Below are 16,839 nucleotides of genomic sequence, written 5' to 3'. Positions count from 1 at the left end.
CATCCCATCCCGAGGGACCCATCAGGGCATCCTTGTCTAACAGACTGTGATAGCAGAGGCCAATTTTCTGTGTCAGGTCCTGACTCTTGGGCCACCACCACTGCCAGTGGTTTTTAGGAGGTCTGGCTCCCAGTGAACCAAGCCCACATCCAGCTACACACTGGACAATGTCCACGGCACTCCAGGGCCCCTTTGTAGGGCCTCGGTGCTGCTGTGACCTGTGGGAGGTCACACTGTGCAGGCTGGGAAGCTGGACTGCTGCTGTAAAAGGAAAAAAATTGGAAAAGACACTGCCATCAGCCAGGGCAGCACTGCAGGGAGCAGCCCAGGGCTTGGACTCTGCTGGCAGCATCTTCTGGGAGTGTCTGGTGGGACTGCATGGCTCCAGCCTGCAGGGGGGACACCAGGATCTTTCCACAACTTCTCTTTCATCATCTTTAGAGCCATTTGAAAGGCTGCCATGCAATGTGCCCCCCACTCTGCAGCCAGCCCCACTTCACCTGCCAGTCCGAAGGCTCAGCCCTACTCCTTGCCAGTGGGGCAGCGCTGTCGAGATCCCGGTAAAATCAAAGCGCCCCGTTCCTCTGCTGGCTTAGCTGGGAGAGTCAGGTTACAGGCAGCAAACCCCCTATCTCTGATCACTTTAATACCACTAACCCGTGTCATGTCAGACAGAGTCAACATTTGCTCTGGAAAACACTCACAGTGCAGAGAGAGCAAAGCCAGCCTGGCCCGTGGCCTCTCCCCGGCTACACTTTGAAATCACCCAGGGGAAAAAGCGAGGTGAACAGCTGGGAGCTTTCCAGCATCTCCTCGGAGCCCTCCTGACAGATCTCGGTCCCTGGAGTGTCAGGTTACCGGACGGGGGGAACTGCTTTTATTATAGGAGAGTCAGCAGGGAATTCTGGCATTTTCAATTACCCCGTGCAGCAGCGGCTGTGATCGGGGTCAGGATTAACTGCCTGACCCGCGGCTGAAGACAGAGTGGCAGGGAAATGCACCATGATGCTGCGAGGCACCAGCCAGTCCAGAGGCCACGGGACAGGGCAGGGAATGGGGCGATGTGGGGAGAAGGTTCTGTCAGAGCAGAAAGTTCTGCCAGAGCATCTGGCAGGGGATGCCTGTGACTGTCCTGCCACTGCGGCGAGGGGGGAGACTGGGAAAACCTTGGGGGAAGGGGGCAAGCTTCCCTCTCACTGCCTTCACCCAGGGACCCAGTCTGCCTGGGTAACCCAGGCAGCTCCAGCAGGTGGGGAGCAGGATTCCCTGTGGGTCCAGAGCAGGGCACCCCCCAAGACAGGGTTCCCACACCCTGCAGTGAGGCTGGAGGTGACATTGTGCAGCAGCCAGGACGGTGCTGTGATCAGTCACGGAGCGAGGGCTGTCCTGACCTTCAATCCACAGGGCTTGGAGACCTCTAGGCTGGGATCCAGGCTCCAGCAGTCTGGAAAGCTGTGTTTGAAGTGGCAGGAGCACACAGAGCTCCTGTGCAAGGCTTCAGGCAGGTGCAGTAGGCACAGGGGTGGGGGTGACCTCTGTTTCTCCAGCACGGGCAGAGGGGACAGCCAGGACAACTGACCCCCGCACTCCCAGAGACCTGGATGTCTCACACCACTGTCTCCCCCACAGGACACCTAATCCAGACCAGCCTTCCCTCCTTGCCCCACAGCTCCCCAGTCCCACATGGTCCCCAGCAGGTGACTGTCACTGTGCAATGGTCCAACTGTCCCCACTCCAGGTCTCACCACTGACCCCAAGGCCCCCGTTTTTTGTGCTCCTGTTCGGCTCAGAGTCCAAACACATCCAGGTATCAATCTGAAAATCGGTTTCTCTGGTTAAAACCTTCCTCGTTTTTTGCTTTTCTGGGTAAAACTCTCTCCTGCCATTTAAACATCACAGGCTCACCACGGGCGCTCCTGGAGAATGGATTTGAATTCAGATGCCTTCCTCCAACATGAGCTCTGAACGCACCACAGTGAGGAATACCTGGATGAGGAAGGGAAGAAGGGAGGATTCTCCTGACTTGCCCTCCATGGGGACCCTGGTGACCCTGCTTTGCATGGCAGGTTGGGCTGAAGACCTCCAAAAGCCCCTCCACCAACACTTGTGTGTGTGTGACTTTCCTGCTAAAAGGGTTTGCTATTCCTTGGACTATTAGAACATTTATTCCCCCAATTCCTTTCCCAGTTCTGCCCCTGTGATGGCAAGTTCAGGAGCCACATGCTTTTGGAATGAATTCTCTCCAGCAGAAGCTGAGGAAAGCAAGGGATGGCAGCACTGGGGCTCTTTAATAAACAACATTTGCCCTTAAAGGAGTAAAAATTCTCAAGTCTGGGATACTCCTGGACTTGCTGGAGCTCTGGAAAATTGGTGTTTCACAGTGTGTGAGGTTTTTGTTCCGAGGTTCTTGGCAAGGTGGCCTCATCAGGCTGGTACCCACGCTGTGTCAAGTGTCTGGAAAACTTCCCAGTGGGCCCAGCCTGCAGCTCCTTGAGGCTGTAACTACAAACGCTGGAAAATCTTAAAAACATGGCAAAGCAGCCCAAAGCTGGTCCTGGCTGTGGCCCCACTTGAATCAAGGCAGGCTTTGGTGTAGATTACAGCCTTTAAAGCAGCTGCTAATGCCACAAGCCCAGCGACTTGGCCGGGCAGCGGAGGGTTTGGCTGTGTTTGAGCTCTTTGTTCAGTGGGGTTTGCAGTCCCCATTTGCATGTGCCACCCAGCCTGCAGGGCTTTGTTCCCACACAGAGGAGCTGCTCCAGAGGATCCTGGCACCCCCCATGCCGCTGCCAGAGCAGCTTTGGGGTCACACGATGCCAAGGGTGTCCCCACCTCCTGGCCCCCTCTGCACGTGGAAAACTCATCTGCTCTGGATCACGGGATGTCCCCAGCAAAGGCTGTTGGGAAGCAGGAACACAGTGGGAGCCAGACCCCCACACCTCCAACCTGCCCCCCAGATTTTCCATAAAATGATACTTTCCCAAAAGGTGCCAATTAACTGCAACGATAACTGTCCTTAGGAACAACCTGACTTCAAAATTTCTAACACGGAAAGCTTAGAGCCATAGTCCTTGAAAGAGTGATGTCTGCTGCAGAGCATCCATAGAATCCCAGGATGGTTTGGTTGGAAGGGACTTTTCCACCCCCTGCCATGGCAGGGACACCTCCCACTGTCCCAGGCTGCTCCAAGCCCCATCCAGCCTGGCCTTCGGCACTGCCAGGGATCCAGGGCCTCCCCACCCTCACAGGAAACAATTTCTTCCCAATATCCCACCTAACCCTGCCCTCTGTCCATTTGAAGCCATTCCCTGTGTCCTGGCCCTCCATGCCTTGTCCCCAGTCCCTCTGCAGCTCTCCTGGAGCCCCTTTAGGCCCTGCAAGGGGCTCGGAGCTCTCCCTGGAACCTTCTCTTCTCCAGGCTGAACCTCCCCCACTCTCCCAGCCTGGCTGTGGAGGGGCTCCAGCCCTTGGAGCATCACTGAGTCTTGCTAATTTGTGACTGAACTTTTTCCCTTGCTCTCTTGCACGGCAAACTCCACCAGTTCCCTGTGTGTAGGGGAAGATTTTTGAAATACCCTTTTTTTGCCTTTGGAAGAGCATTTCCTGCCCAGCCCCAGCGATGCAGCTGCCTCCTGCATCCCTGCCAGGGCAGGGATGGCCACGGACCAGGCTGAGGAGGCCCAGGCACAGTGAGCATCCTCCTGCCTGCACAGGGTCACACAGAGACTCATCCCTTCCCACAGGGACCCCACTAACCCCCAGGGACCCCAAGAAGGACGAGGGACACCCGGCCAGGAGGCTGCAGTAACCCCTCTGCTACACAACCTCCAGCCTCCCCACCTGCCCCAGGGCACTGCCCCAGGGCTGTGTTTGCCAAGGGCAGCAGGAGAGATAAACCACCACAGGAGGAAAAGGTGAGTCCTGGAGCCTCCCCATCAGCTCCCAGCACAGCACAGAGCAGGGATGGTGGCACACTGGGAGAGCCCCTGCTTCAGCAGAAGGGACTTTCCACCCCATCCATCATGGACAGACTGTTGTTTTCTGACCAAAGTCAGCTCCAGATGCACAGGAACAGGTTTCTGAAGCCCCAGGCAGGTGTGGGAAAAATGATCCTCAAACTCATGGTGTAATTTATGCAACGGGGAAGCCTGGGAGTCAGCAGGAGGAGGAGCCCACAGAGATGGTGGCGGGCAGGGAAGGGCATCTGCTCGGGAAGCTCCAGCAGTGCAGCCCATCCCCTGCTCTGCCAACAAACCCCCAACTGCCCACCACAGGAGCGGGAAGAGGCTCCTGAAGAGCCAGCAGCTGGCAAAGCTCCTTCCATCTGCTGCAGACGGTCTCCAGTGGCAGAGGAGAAGGGATTTGGGCATGGCAGGATCCCTCCTGGGCAGCTGGCTCCTGCAGGCTGGGGGGATGCAGTGAAGGCAACAAGTTGGGACAAGAGAGGGGAGGAGGGCAGCAAATGCCAAGCCACATCACATTTTGGTGACAGTCAGGGTGAAGATGGAGCTGTGGGTGAATGGAAGAGAAGACAGATGATGGAACCAGGATGGTGACACGGGTCCATGGAAGGCAAGGTCTGGATGTTAGCTGGGGCAGGAGAAGCAGCCCTGGGGATGTCAAGGTTTCAGGAGGTTTGGAGCCTGGGACCAGCCCAAATTATCAAGAAACACATCCAGTGAAGTCCCCGAAAGATGAAACCTGGGATTTCAGTGACCTCAGGACAGCAGCCCAGCTTGCTCTGTCACACAGGCAAACAGGCTTTGTGCTGGCTCCTCCCTGTGTGAGATAGCTCCAAAGCTCAGGAAATTTCTGCTTTTCCCCCTTTTGTGTCAGTTTTCTTCACAAGAAGTACCCTACCAGGTCTTGAAACATCAAGAAGTATGAGACTGCTTCTCACAGACCTCAGTCACCTCAGTTCAGCTGATGCTTCCCTACTCGGGTTGTTGTGGTCCCCCATTTATGCAGTTCCTGGACAGACTTCACAGAACCACTTCCAGCCAGCAGTTCTCCAAATCAAATGTTCCACTGGTGTCCTGACAGACAGAGTCTCCTGTATTTCCTTAGAAAATCAGTGATTTCATTAGGGAAAAAAGCAGTGAGCTACACAGGCTCATGTACAAGGACCCGATGGGCTGCCTGTCCCTTGATGGCTTCCCAGAAAGGTGTTTTAGCTAAAGACAGGACAGAAATGGAGGAAAATTCCCATCCCTAGAAGTGTCCCAGGCTGGGCTGGACAAGGCTTGGAGCAACCTGCTCTAGTGGAAGGTTGGCAGGGGGTGGAATGAGCTGAGCTTTAAGGCCCCTTCCAGCCCAAACCACTCTGGGATTCTAACGGGTATTCAGACTGATCTAAAACACCTCTGCGCTAGAACCTTTGAAACTTAGTCGAACAAGGAGCAGTGGCCATAAATCATAACTTGGGAGGGTCAGGTTGGACATCAGAAGAAGTTCCTTCCCCAGGAGGGTGGTGCAGATCTGGGACAAGTCAGTGCGACCATGGGGAAAGCTCTGCCTTTGGAGGTAAGCAACAACTGTCTACCCAAAGCCATGACTTCCCTTATGCAGTGCTGGCAGCAGCCCTGCCGAAGGTGGAAGTCACATGAGACATCTAGGATGCTCAAATGTTACAACCCCCTGCCTTTTATTCTGGAAGAAACAAGAAAGTAGAGTGTCAAAATCTTGTTGAAGTTCAAGGCCAGCTCGGATGGGGCTTGGAGCAACCTGTGCCAGTGGAAGGTGTCCCTGCCCATGGCAGGGGGTGGGACCGGGTGATCTTTAAAGTCCCTTCCAACCCAAATCATTCTGGGATTCTATTATAAACAAACACTCAGAGCTTTGAAGCTCTGGAAAGCTCAATCCAGCCCTTTGAGGTAGTTTCTGCACTTTCCCAGGTTCTGGTTTCACTCTTGGCTGCAACAGGGCCCAGCTGAGCAGCACGGGAGAGAACAGGAGGAGCCACAGCTCCTGCTCGTGTCCGGAGCAGCGTGGGCTCTGCTGTGCCTCCCTCACAAGAAGGGAGCCAGACACATCCTCTGATGCACAGTAAAGTGAGAAGATGAAAGCAAGACTCCCCGTGCCCCAGGCAGTACAACTCTCCTGTCCCTGTCTAGCCGGCAGCATCACTAATGTGACAAGCAAACAGCAGGCTGGGATGGCTGGTGAGAAGGTCTGGTCCTACCCACCTCATCCCTTCACCTCACCTGCCCTCTGACCTCTCCGTGCCCCCTGCTGCCTTTGCCAGCAGAGCTCCGGGACTGTGGATGCAAGGGAATTGTTTTGATTGAAGGTGAGGGAAAAAATCCTCCTTTCTGGTGCTCTGCACATCCCGGGATCTGTCTCACCTGTGCTTCATCGCTCATGGCTGAATTTCTCAAGGTCTGCAACAGGACCAGGCTGGGCTCAGTCCAGTGCTAGGAGACCCCCAGCAGAGCAGGGCCATGGCCTGTGTCCTTGCTTTGGACCATGGTCACCTGTCCTTGAGCTCATGGGCTCCTCCGAGTCCTGTTGGGACAGCCCTGCCCAAAGGACCCTGCGTGGCTGGGACACAACCTGGGCTGTGACAGCCACCAAAACTCAAACCCTACTATGCTTGGCGTGAGCCTGGGGCAGACGTGCAGGCTGCACATCTTCCTCCTCAAGGGACCCAGAGAATCATGGAAGATTGGAAAAGACCTCCAAGATCATCAAGTCCAACCTTTGACTGAATGCCACCTCGCCACTAACCCCTATCACCATGTCGTGACATACTGCTGTAAAATGCCACCCAGAGTAACAATGCAAATAATCGTAACAAGTTTTCTGGATCTATGGAGAGTGAGGAATCATCCTGATGGGTTTATCGGGACCTTGGATCGGTTTCCTCCACCGCGCACTCCTGGTATTCCCTCTGTAAGGGCCATTTATGGCTCTCTGTGGCTCTGTTTGCAGCCAAGAGCCTCTGACATCAGCACTAATCCTCCCTCCTTATCCCCTGTGACAAGAGTTGCTCACAAAAGGCACCCATTCCCAACAGCCTGGATGCTCTCTTTCCCCCACCACTGGGAGGTCTTGAATTTCTCTCTGGATACTCAGAGCCCAAGGCTTCCTCCTCTCTCCTCAGGTCACAGAAGCCAGTTACCAAGAAGTGCCCTTCCCACTGCTATTAACTCAGCCCTGCCCACGGAGCCCTTCCCTTCAGCTCTCCCAGGGCACTCAGCCTGGCCACGGTGTGGATGGAGCCTGCAAATCCTCACAGCACCAAGACTCTCCCCACTCCCCACCCCTCCCCAAAGAAAGGCCACGAATTAGTAGTCAGGGGCTGCCAGCAAGAGCTGGTGCCTGGCATGGCTCTCAATTAGTCAAGTGTTGTTATCCAGAGCCTCGGGCCAGGCTCAGCTCCTTGACCCTTGGGATGCTGGCATGGCTCTCAGCCACCCTCTTTGCACAGATCCTTTGTTGAGGACTGGCTGGGAAAAGGCTTTTGGTGGCACCCAGGCTCTGTCACGGTCCCTTCAGACAGGACTGTGGCACATGGAGAGTCCTGGATTTCACTCCTGGAGTGATGCTGAGCTTTGGGGGATGAGGTGCTGCTCAGCTGCAGGATGTGAGAGGCAGGAATGCAGGTGAGCTGGAGATGCAGTGTGGAGCTGGAGGTCGAGGATGAGGTGCTGAGAAGGGCAGAGAGAAAACACAGCCCGGGCTCAGAGGTGACAGAAGATATTGCTCAGGAAGGCAGCTGGATCATGTTTATGGGGATCCAGTTTGCTGGAAGGGGTCACAGCCACGGGATGATGATGGTCACCAAACCATCACCCACCCTGTGTCACCCACCTGGCCACACTCAGGACCTTCCTTCCGGCTGCTCTAGAGGGGTTGTTTTCTTACTCTCACAGGAGATTTTTCCTGGGATCCCAAAATGGTTTGGATTGGAAGGGATCTTAAAGCTCATCACCCGCTGCCATGGGCAGGGTCTCCTTCCACTCTCCCAGGCTGCTCCAAGCCCCGTCCAACCTGGCCCTGGACACTGCCAGGGATCCAGGGGCAGCCACAGCTTCTCTGGGCACCCTGTGCCAGGGCCTCCCCAACCTCACAGGGAACAATTCCTTCCTGCTCTCTGGCAGTGGGAAGCCATTCCCTGTGTCCTGGCACTCCAGGCCCTTGTACATGTGGGTGCTGAAGAACTGGTGACACCTGAAGGTTTTGGATGCTGCTGGTGACGAGGCATCTCTCCTCAGTCCCACAGCACACGGGTCCCCAGCAGTCCCCGTGTGCCCCTGGGGGAACCAGGAGGATTTTCCTTGCTTCCTGCAGGGCTGCAGGACCCCGAGGGGTGTGGGCACTTTGCTTTGTCCAGCTGTGGCAGGAGCACAACCCCATCAGACGTTGAACGGTGGAGCCCCAGCTGGCTGCTCCACCCAGAGCCACGGCAGAGGGAGGCTCATCCTCCCTCTCTGCTCCCTCTCCTCTCCCCCAACACCCTCCATTCTCCTGTCCCAGCTCTGCCTTTGTGTCTGCAGCTTCTGTTACCAACTGCTAATGATCTACATCAAGGCTGCCAGGCAGTGCCGAGTGTAAGCAGAAGAATTCAGAGCCTCTAATTACAGAGGAATTAGCAACCAGACAGTTAGTGTTTAGTGCTAATGAATAGATACATTAAGAGAGACATCACACAGGCTGGGAAGTGTGAGCCCTGATAATAAAGGAGTGTCAAACCAGGAAAACACAAGGAGGAGGATCCAGGGGACTGAAAAGGATTCGCCTGTGCTTCAGCTCACTGGTTTTGCTCAGGTGGGAGCAGCCACGGGTGATACATGAAGGTTCAAGCACAGCAGAGAAATGCAAGTACAAAATATGAGCATCCAATTATTAATCCATAGTGCAGGACCACGGTGGGAGGGTGCAGAGTCCCTTCCCAGCTCGAGGCAGCATTACAGCCACCCCATCTCCATCAGGTAAAGGAAGCTGGTCACCCAGACCTGCTCCCCTCTCCTCCCCGGGGGCAGACCTGGCCCCGCTTGGAGCCAAAGCACAGCTCATCCCATGTCAGACCTGCTCTCAGGGCTTCAAAAACACCCTGACCCTGCTCCTGAGCTAACTCCAGATCAGAGGGCACCGTAATGGTTCACCCAGACACATTTGCAGGTTCCCTCTGGAAGTGATGCCCAGGTAATGCCCACCTGCCCCACTGCTGTTTTACCCCACCCACCATCCCCTGCAGCCAGAACACACCACAGCCTCCAGGCAATTCACCCACAGCTGCCAAATTCAGCCCTGGGGGTCAGGTAGCGTCCAGGGCAGCTTCAGAGGGACCAGAGTCTCTCCTACTCCCAAGCAGGGCTGTGCCTCACTGGCATCCTTCCACCTCAATCCCATTAAGCCAAGCCCCAGCCCCAGCCGTGCCCAGCTCCAGATGGCTTCCAGGTGGGCTGGGAAGGCAGCCCCTGGCCAGCAGCTCGGTGGGGCTCCCTGCCACCAGCACAGCTGCCAGGGGGCTGCTGGTGACCCTCCTGGGAGCAGCACTGCCAGCTACTCTGACCACCCCTTCCCCCAGCAAAGCCACCCTGCACAGAGCTGGAGATCCTGAATGAAACCCTCCCAGCTCTGTGCTCCAGCTGCTTCACCAAGCGACTCTGCAGTGGCACAGGAACTGGAGCAGATTCCCAGACTGTTATCCCAAATATTCATCTCCCAGCCCCTCTTCTGTGCAGCTCTCCTTGGCTTTCTCAGTCTGTCCTGGCTCTCTCTACAGTCCAAGCAGGGGTTGCAGCTCCTATCGAAATGCTGGAGCCACCTCACCTTCCCTCCCCAGGAACCGGGAGTGTGTCTGCAACACTCTTGACAGTGCCTGCAACGATGCTCTGAGGCAACAACCTCAGGCCCAGCCACACATCCAGCACTGGAGAGTGATGCTGTGACACCAGGGGACAGTGCCACGAGCTGTTCTGCTGCCATGACGGGGAGGCAGCTCTGCCTTGGGGCACACTCCAGCTTTTCACTGAAATAAGGGATATTTTCACACCCAGGGCTTGGGATTCACCCGAAAATTGCCAGGCACTTTCAGCGCCACTGACATTACGGAATAAGCAACACCTCACCCCACCTCTTGTCCCCTTCCAGCCCACAGGGGCTCAGCCAGCACAGCCCTGAGATGCCGCCCACCCCACCCCGGCGTGGGGAGCTCTGCTGAGGGCACCGCTCTGGGCCTTACCGGCCTGGTTGGTGGTGATGTTGACAGAGGCGAACTGCGGGGAGAAGGGGCTCTGGTCGGTGACGCCGTTGACGGCCTGGATCTCGAAGGTGTACTGGGTGTGTGCCAGCAGGTCGCTGATGTAGATGCGGGGCTCGGTGAGGCCCAGCTGGCGCGGGGCGAACTGCACGTTGTCCCCGCAGCGCGTGCAGGCCCCGCGCCCCGCGCCGCAGCTCTTGCAGATGATGTTGTACACCAGGTCCTCCCGGCCCCCGGAGTCCCGCGGAGGGCTCCACTCCAGCATCAGGGACGTCTCGTTCACGCTGGAGATCACGGCCTGGGGGGCGGACGGGATGGCTGGAAAGGGGACAGACAGGAAGGTGTGAGACAGCTGCACCCGCCCTGCTCCCCATCCCTGGGCAGAACTCTGCGTGAGCTGACCCGGGTGCTTCTCTTGGTGTCAGGGATGTGTGCAGCAAGCTGGACATCCAAAGGCAAGAGTGGGAATAAAACCAGTCCTCTTATCCCAGGCTAATTGGATTGTGTGACCAATGTCTTAGGTTTTAACTTTTTTACTTTTCAAATCCTGCACTGCCTGGTGTGTAACTCTGGAGTTTCTTGGAGCCTGTTAATTTCTGCTCTCTCGTGCTGGGTAGACATAACAAAGCCTCTCCAGGCCTGCTCTTCAAGGACACTCAGACTGTCCTGGGCCCAAAAAGTATAAACCAAAAATCTCTGAGAGCAGGGCAAGCTGAGGGGAAACTAAAACCACATCATTAAACTGAAGCTTTAATTGGAGAATTAACCCTGATATGCAAATGAACCAAACCTATAAAAGTGTGAAGAACTCATGACCTGTTGTCCATCTTGGGGTCCATCTTGGCAACAGCCTCTGCCTCCCCAGGGTGTACCTTTGAAGGCCTTTCAAATAAATAACTACCTTTATTCCTTTAGTCTTGTCTAGTCTCTGTTTTTAAGTGGCCTCTCAAGGCATCACGACAGCCCTGGCAAAATTTACCAGTCAGTTTGTGTAGTAGGTTGTGTAGTACACCCCACTGGGATAGACACCTTTGTCAAGCATCTCTCGGTGCTTTGACTGATGATCATCTCCTTTCCCCACCACATGGTCCCCTCCCAGTTGCCCAGACCCACATACTGGTGCACGGCATGTCCACGGGATCGGCGTCGGCCCGGTAATATCCATTTCGGCACACGCAGTTTGTGGCCCCTTCCGAGGTTGTCCGGCTGTTGATGGGGCAGTGGACACACCCTTCATCCCCCTGGCTGGCCTTGAATGTCCCCAAGGGGCAGCCTGGAAGAGAAGGAGAGCAGTGTGAGCAACAAGAAGGGGGCTGGGGGGATGCCTGGAGCCCAACACTGCTGCCAAAACAACCCTTGGGGCTTTGCAGAGCCCAAAGGAAATCCTGACAACTGGAAGTGAACACAGTGGAGAAGGAGCAGCTGGTTGGAAGGCCCTGTGAAGGCACCTGCAGAGATGGGTCCCCCTGCAGACACCTCTGTCCCCACTCCCCAGCCATGAGTGCAGAACAGGGGTTGTAGGGATGCAGAGCGGATTTTTAGCCACTGCCACATAAGATGTGAGTGGCTGTACCAGATCAGACCACGGACACCAGAATCCTCCCCTCAACAGCACCTGTCAGGGGGGTTTAGGTTGGATTTCAGGGAAAGGTTCTTCCCCCAGAGGCTGCTGGGCACTGCCCAGGCTCCCCAGGGAATGGGCACGGCCCCGAGGCTGCCAGAGCTCCAGGAACATTTGACAGCATTGCCAGGCACAAGGTGGGATTGCTGGGGTGTCTGTGCAGGGTCAAGGGTTGGATTTGATCCCTGTGGGTTCCTTCCAGCCCAGGATATTCCATGATTCCATGACCACCCAAGGAGCAAGGCATGAACCAGGTGCACGTGTTGCCCACAACACTTCCCCACTCCTTTCTAAGATGCAGCTCCTTGCACTCAACACCCCACGTGGGTGTTTCTCCCACTAAGTTACCCACTCATTTTTGTATTCCCTGCAAATGTCCTGCACCCGTTTGAGCCCCAAAGAGCCCTGTGCTGTAACCACTTGCTGCAGGAAGAAACTGCTGCTCTCTGCTTCGAAGCCAAGCTGCCATTCCTGATGCCATCCCACACCTCCGTTGCCAATGGACGCTCAATCACCATCCACCTTGTCCACGACCTCTAGGGTTGTCCAAACCACTGTCATGCTCCACACTGCATAACAACATTCACTGTTTTATTCTCTTCTTTCTTCAGCAGTGCCCACATTATTTTTTAACCATGATGGTACCGACTGTGAAAGCCCCAAGATCTGTCGTGAGGGACACCGGGCCAACTCCCAGCTCATCTCTGTGCAGGTGTGTGTGAACTGGTCAACTGGAAGATGGTCTTTAAGGCACCTCCAAGCCCAAACCATTCTGTGATTCCACCATTCCATGAACCTGGGGTTGTTTTCTCCCATTTGTATCACCTCAAGTCTTTTCAATTCCAACTGCCTTCTCACTCCCTGGTCACGCTGTCTCATAGGGTCCTTTTGCAACTCCCCACAGAGTTTTGTCTTCATGACTTTGTAGATGTGGGACATGGCTTAGTGGTGGACACGGCAGTGCTGGGTTGATGATCCTAGGGGGCATTTCCAACCTTAATGATTTTATGACTCAATATTACAAATGAATTGCTGGCTCTGCTGAGCAGTAGCAGCGGGCCCTCAACCCCACGTGTGTCCAGCCCCACAGGGTGGGCGAGGGGGCCATGGGGGTGTGTGGTGCCTACAGCTGGTGGTGGTGAAGGCTGGACCACGCTGTGATCCAGCACTCCCAGATCCAGCACTCATGGATAAAAACAGCCCTGCAAAGCTCTCAGCACCAGAAAGTCCCCTCCAAGCCCAGGGATCACCAGTGCCCAAGGAAAAGCTCGGCTCGGAGCGTTCCTCTGTGGTTACTCCTGTTGTGACTTTCTGCTGCTGTTAATTCTGACACAGCCTGAAGAGCCTGGGGGGAGCCAGGTGGTTCCTGTGCTGAAACAAGTTTAACAAACTTCTCCTTCAGCCGCCTGCCAAGGCTCCCAGGAATGAGGCAGATCAGAAAACAGCCTGGGAAAAGCATTCACTGGGGTTGCTGTGAGCAAGAGCCATTGCTAAAAAGTAGCTGTTTTTCATTTGGGAAAAAAGGAAAAAAAGAAGGGTTTTTTTTTTTCACTTTTCATCTCCCTTCCTCCGGAATTATCCTGAGTTTCCAATGAGAAAAGCTCTACAGAAAAATTCCATCAGCCTTCCCATTTGCACAGTCCTTCCTTCCTGTAATGGTCAAAGGAGCTGTTGAAAAACGGGATTCTCCTCATGTTCCTGGACGTTTCCATCAATCCCTCACCCGTTCGATTCCATTCCTGACCCAGTTCCCTCGGGACCAGCCCATGTCAGAGCGTGTTAAGCTGTTGGGAGAGGTGATGGCTGGGCAGTTCTGCATTCCCCAGCAGCGATGGGGACATGATAACAGGCTTCCTGCACTAATACCAATATTTGACACACACAAAAAGGCCAACACATAAAATTGCTCTCGTCTGGCAGCCTGGGCGAAATGCAGGGTCATCGCTGCAAGGATGGTTTCAGACAGGGGCCTCTTTCACCTTCCTGAGGTTTATTTTAAAAATAGCTACTTTCCTGTAATGCTTCTTCTGCATCAAGACAGAGAGACATCCAAAAAGTGCCCAGGCTGCGGAGTTTAGTGACTACTCCAAGGGATAAAAACATTCCCCACATTGGCCCTGGCACAGGTCAGTGGCTGGAGAGGGATAAAAACTGGGGCTCGGTGGTTGTTCCTCAAAAATACCAAGCTGGGACGCTGAAACTCTTTGCATGAGCCACCAAAACACAGCCAGGAGTTTTGGCAAGTCCCCTCCTCCCCAGTAGGTCCCGCATGGGATAAAACAATCCTGGAAAAATCAGGACTTCTCCAAAGTTAAATGTTCTGAAATCATGCGGAAAGACAGGAAAATCACTGAAATTTGACGCAAAGCCCTTTTTTTTACTGATTTATTTTTCTCAAGTAATGACAACCTCCAGAAGTAAAATAAATGAACGTTGTGTTCAAAACTGTTCTGCTCCCTCCAGGTCGTCCCCTGGGTGAGAAAACAGCTTTTCTTTTGGAATCCACCCAATTTCTTGTTTCCAGAGTAAACAGCACACCAAAAGTGAAATCTTCACACAGGGGCTAAACCCCCTTCTGCCTGAACAATGGGAATGTTCTCACCATGTGCTGGAAGCATCACAGAATCACAGAATATCCTCAGCTGGAAAGGGCCCACAAGGATCATCAGTCCCACCCCTGGCCCTGCACAGACACCCCAACAACCCCACCCTGGGCAGCCCTGGCAGCGCTGTCCAAACGCTCCTGGAGCTCTGGCAGCCTCGGGGCCGTGCCCATTCCCTGGGGAGCCTGGGCAGTGCCCAGCAGCCTCTGGGGGAAGAACCTTTTCCTCATGTCCAGCCTGACACAGACATGAGGACACCCCAGCTTTCTGCCCTGGGAGGTGACAGCAGCTTTAGGACATTGCTCCTTTTCCTTAGGCCTGCAGCAAGGACATCCCTAGAAATTCCTGCTTGGAAAGAGGGAATGGAACCAGCGAAAGCACAGAAATTTTTACTTTATCGGAGCATCCCTCATCCCTGGAGGGCAATTACGGTGCTGGTGTCTCTGGCCCCATCACTGCAGCGGTTTCCCACACCTCCAGCACCAATGGGACGCTAACAGGGGTTCACAGGGGACAGATGGACCTTTAATTGCCTCGCTGTTGCACAGATCCCTGGATGGCTGCCTCGCTGGGATACGGCTTCGGAGGCAGCCTGCAGTCCTGGCTGTGGCTCTCTCCAGCAAGGCTGGGAATGCTGAGCAGCACCGGGGGTCCTTGCTTCCCATTCACTCATTCCCAGGGCATGGAAAGGTGGTCGTGCCTGGGAAGGCACATGCTTTGGGAATCACAGAACCACAGAACAAACTCAGCTGGAGCGGACTCACAAGGATCATCAATTCCAGCTCCTGAAGGGAATAACCCACGGAGGATCCTGCCCTTCCTGCAGAGGACCACGCCAGGATGTGGGAGGCAAGGCCACCTCTGCTGCTGGCACCAAGCTTCCAGCCCTCCTGTCCCAGGGCAGCTCAGCAGGGAAAGGCATCCCACGGCTCAGGAGAAGCCTTTGGCCAAACGTGCAGGAGGGGCCACAGAGGGTTTCCCTGTTCCCTCATGTCTCACTGCCTCTCTCCAACCGTTTAATTAATCCAGTGTGAGCTGGGCAGGCTCCAAACAGGCTCCTCTGCATCCCAAACTGCCCTGGCCTTCAGAGCCCAGGCCCCTCCTGGAAACAGCTCTGAGCAAACAGCTCCCTCCTGCAATAAAGTTCCTAAAATGGCACCTTCAGCCTGTGCTGAGGGCTCTGAGGAAGGAAGGATTCTCCTCGCCCCCTCTGTCTGGCCCTGTTTCTCCTGGCAGCAAGGATCCCTGCACTCCAGCAAGGCATTTTTAAAGGCTGATGGAAACCAGGCTGTCCTGGCTCTGTCAGGATCTGCCAGGAGCCTTAAATCCCCAGCCTTATCTCCCCACTGGCTCCTTTCTCCCTGCGGGGCCGGGGCTGGGGGCTGGCTCTGCAGCTTCCCTGCTGTTGCAGGACCCAGGGCCGGTCGCCCTGGCTACATCCTGCCCCTCGTCCTCCTCTGTGGGTTCGGGGTCCCTCTTCATGCTTTTGGGATCCCCCTCCATGCCCTTGGGGTCCCTGTCCCACAGGCACCCTCATCACCCCACAAACCCTACCCCACAGTGCTGCTCCCACTCTGACCCCACATGGAATGAGTCCCACAGATATGCTCTTATGGAGAATAATGAAAACAATATCCTGGGCCAAGCCAGGAGGAGCATGGCCAGGACATCGGGGAAGGTATTTTCCTTTCCCTTGCCAGGCAATGGGGATGCTGCCATGGCTGGACTAGGGTTGCCCAGTTCAAGGGTGATATGGAGAAGCAGGAGAGTCCAGTGGAGGGTCACCAAGACGGTCATCCCTGGGGCACAGGACACAGGGGAGGTGGGAAGAGCTGGATGGGGTAACTGGGGATACCGCGGTAAGGGGGGATCTAACTGCACCTGCTGACGACAGACCCAAACACTTCTCAGGGTGCCAGACCCTGCAACACAGGACAAGGACCACAAGTTCAGGCAGGACATTAGGAAAATCCCCTTCTCCAAAAGATGGTGCTGGCCTGGGAGAGGGGTGGTCGAGTTCCACCCTTGGGCAGAATTCCACGGCTGCCTTGAGCTCATGCTGGTGGCAGCCCCAGTGCAAATGGGGGCTGGACATGAGACCCCAGACCCTCCCTCACCAGCACTTCTGGTTCTCTACTGTTTGTGGGGTGTGGGGTATTTCATGGAATCATGGAATGACAGGATGGTTTGGACTTGAAGGGACCTTAAAGCTCATCTCAGGTTCAATTCCCTTCCACTATCCCAGGCTGCTCCAAGCACTGTCCAACCTGGCCTTGGGCACTGCCAGGGATCCAGGGACAGCCACAGCTGCTCTGGGCACCCTGTGCCAGGGCCTCCCCACCCTCACAGGGGAGAATTCCTTCCCAATCTCCCACCTAAATCTACTCTCTTCCACTTTAAAGCCATTT

General features: G+C 55.2%; 1 protein-coding gene across 4 annotated transcripts in view; it reads right to left on the bottom strand.

The window, feature by feature from the left end:
* EPHB2 (EPH receptor B2) overlaps positions 1–16,839 on the bottom strand; it is a 130,770-nt gene that overhangs the window by 33,718 nt on the left and 80,213 nt on the right. For all 4 annotated transcript variants that reach the window (XM_048326269.1, XM_048326270.1, XM_048326271.1 and 1 more), the window contains exons 4-5: positions 11,325–11,480; positions 10,190–10,525 (exon numbers count right to left, since the gene is read on the bottom strand). In XM_048326269.1, the coding sequence (XP_048182226.1) occupies positions 10,190–10,525; positions 11,325–11,480 (492 nt within the window). The remainder of the gene's footprint in view (positions 1–10,189; positions 10,526–11,324; positions 11,481–16,839) is intronic.

This window comes from Corvus hawaiiensis, chromosome 22 (genome assembly GCF_020740725.1).
Source record: "Corvus hawaiiensis isolate bCorHaw1 chromosome 22, bCorHaw1.pri.cur, whole genome shotgun sequence".
Classification (NCBI taxonomy): domain Eukaryota; kingdom Metazoa; phylum Chordata; class Aves; order Passeriformes; family Corvidae; genus Corvus; species Corvus hawaiiensis.
Note: the sequence above shows the minus strand (reverse complement) of the source record. Positions and strands in the feature narration are given on the sequence as shown.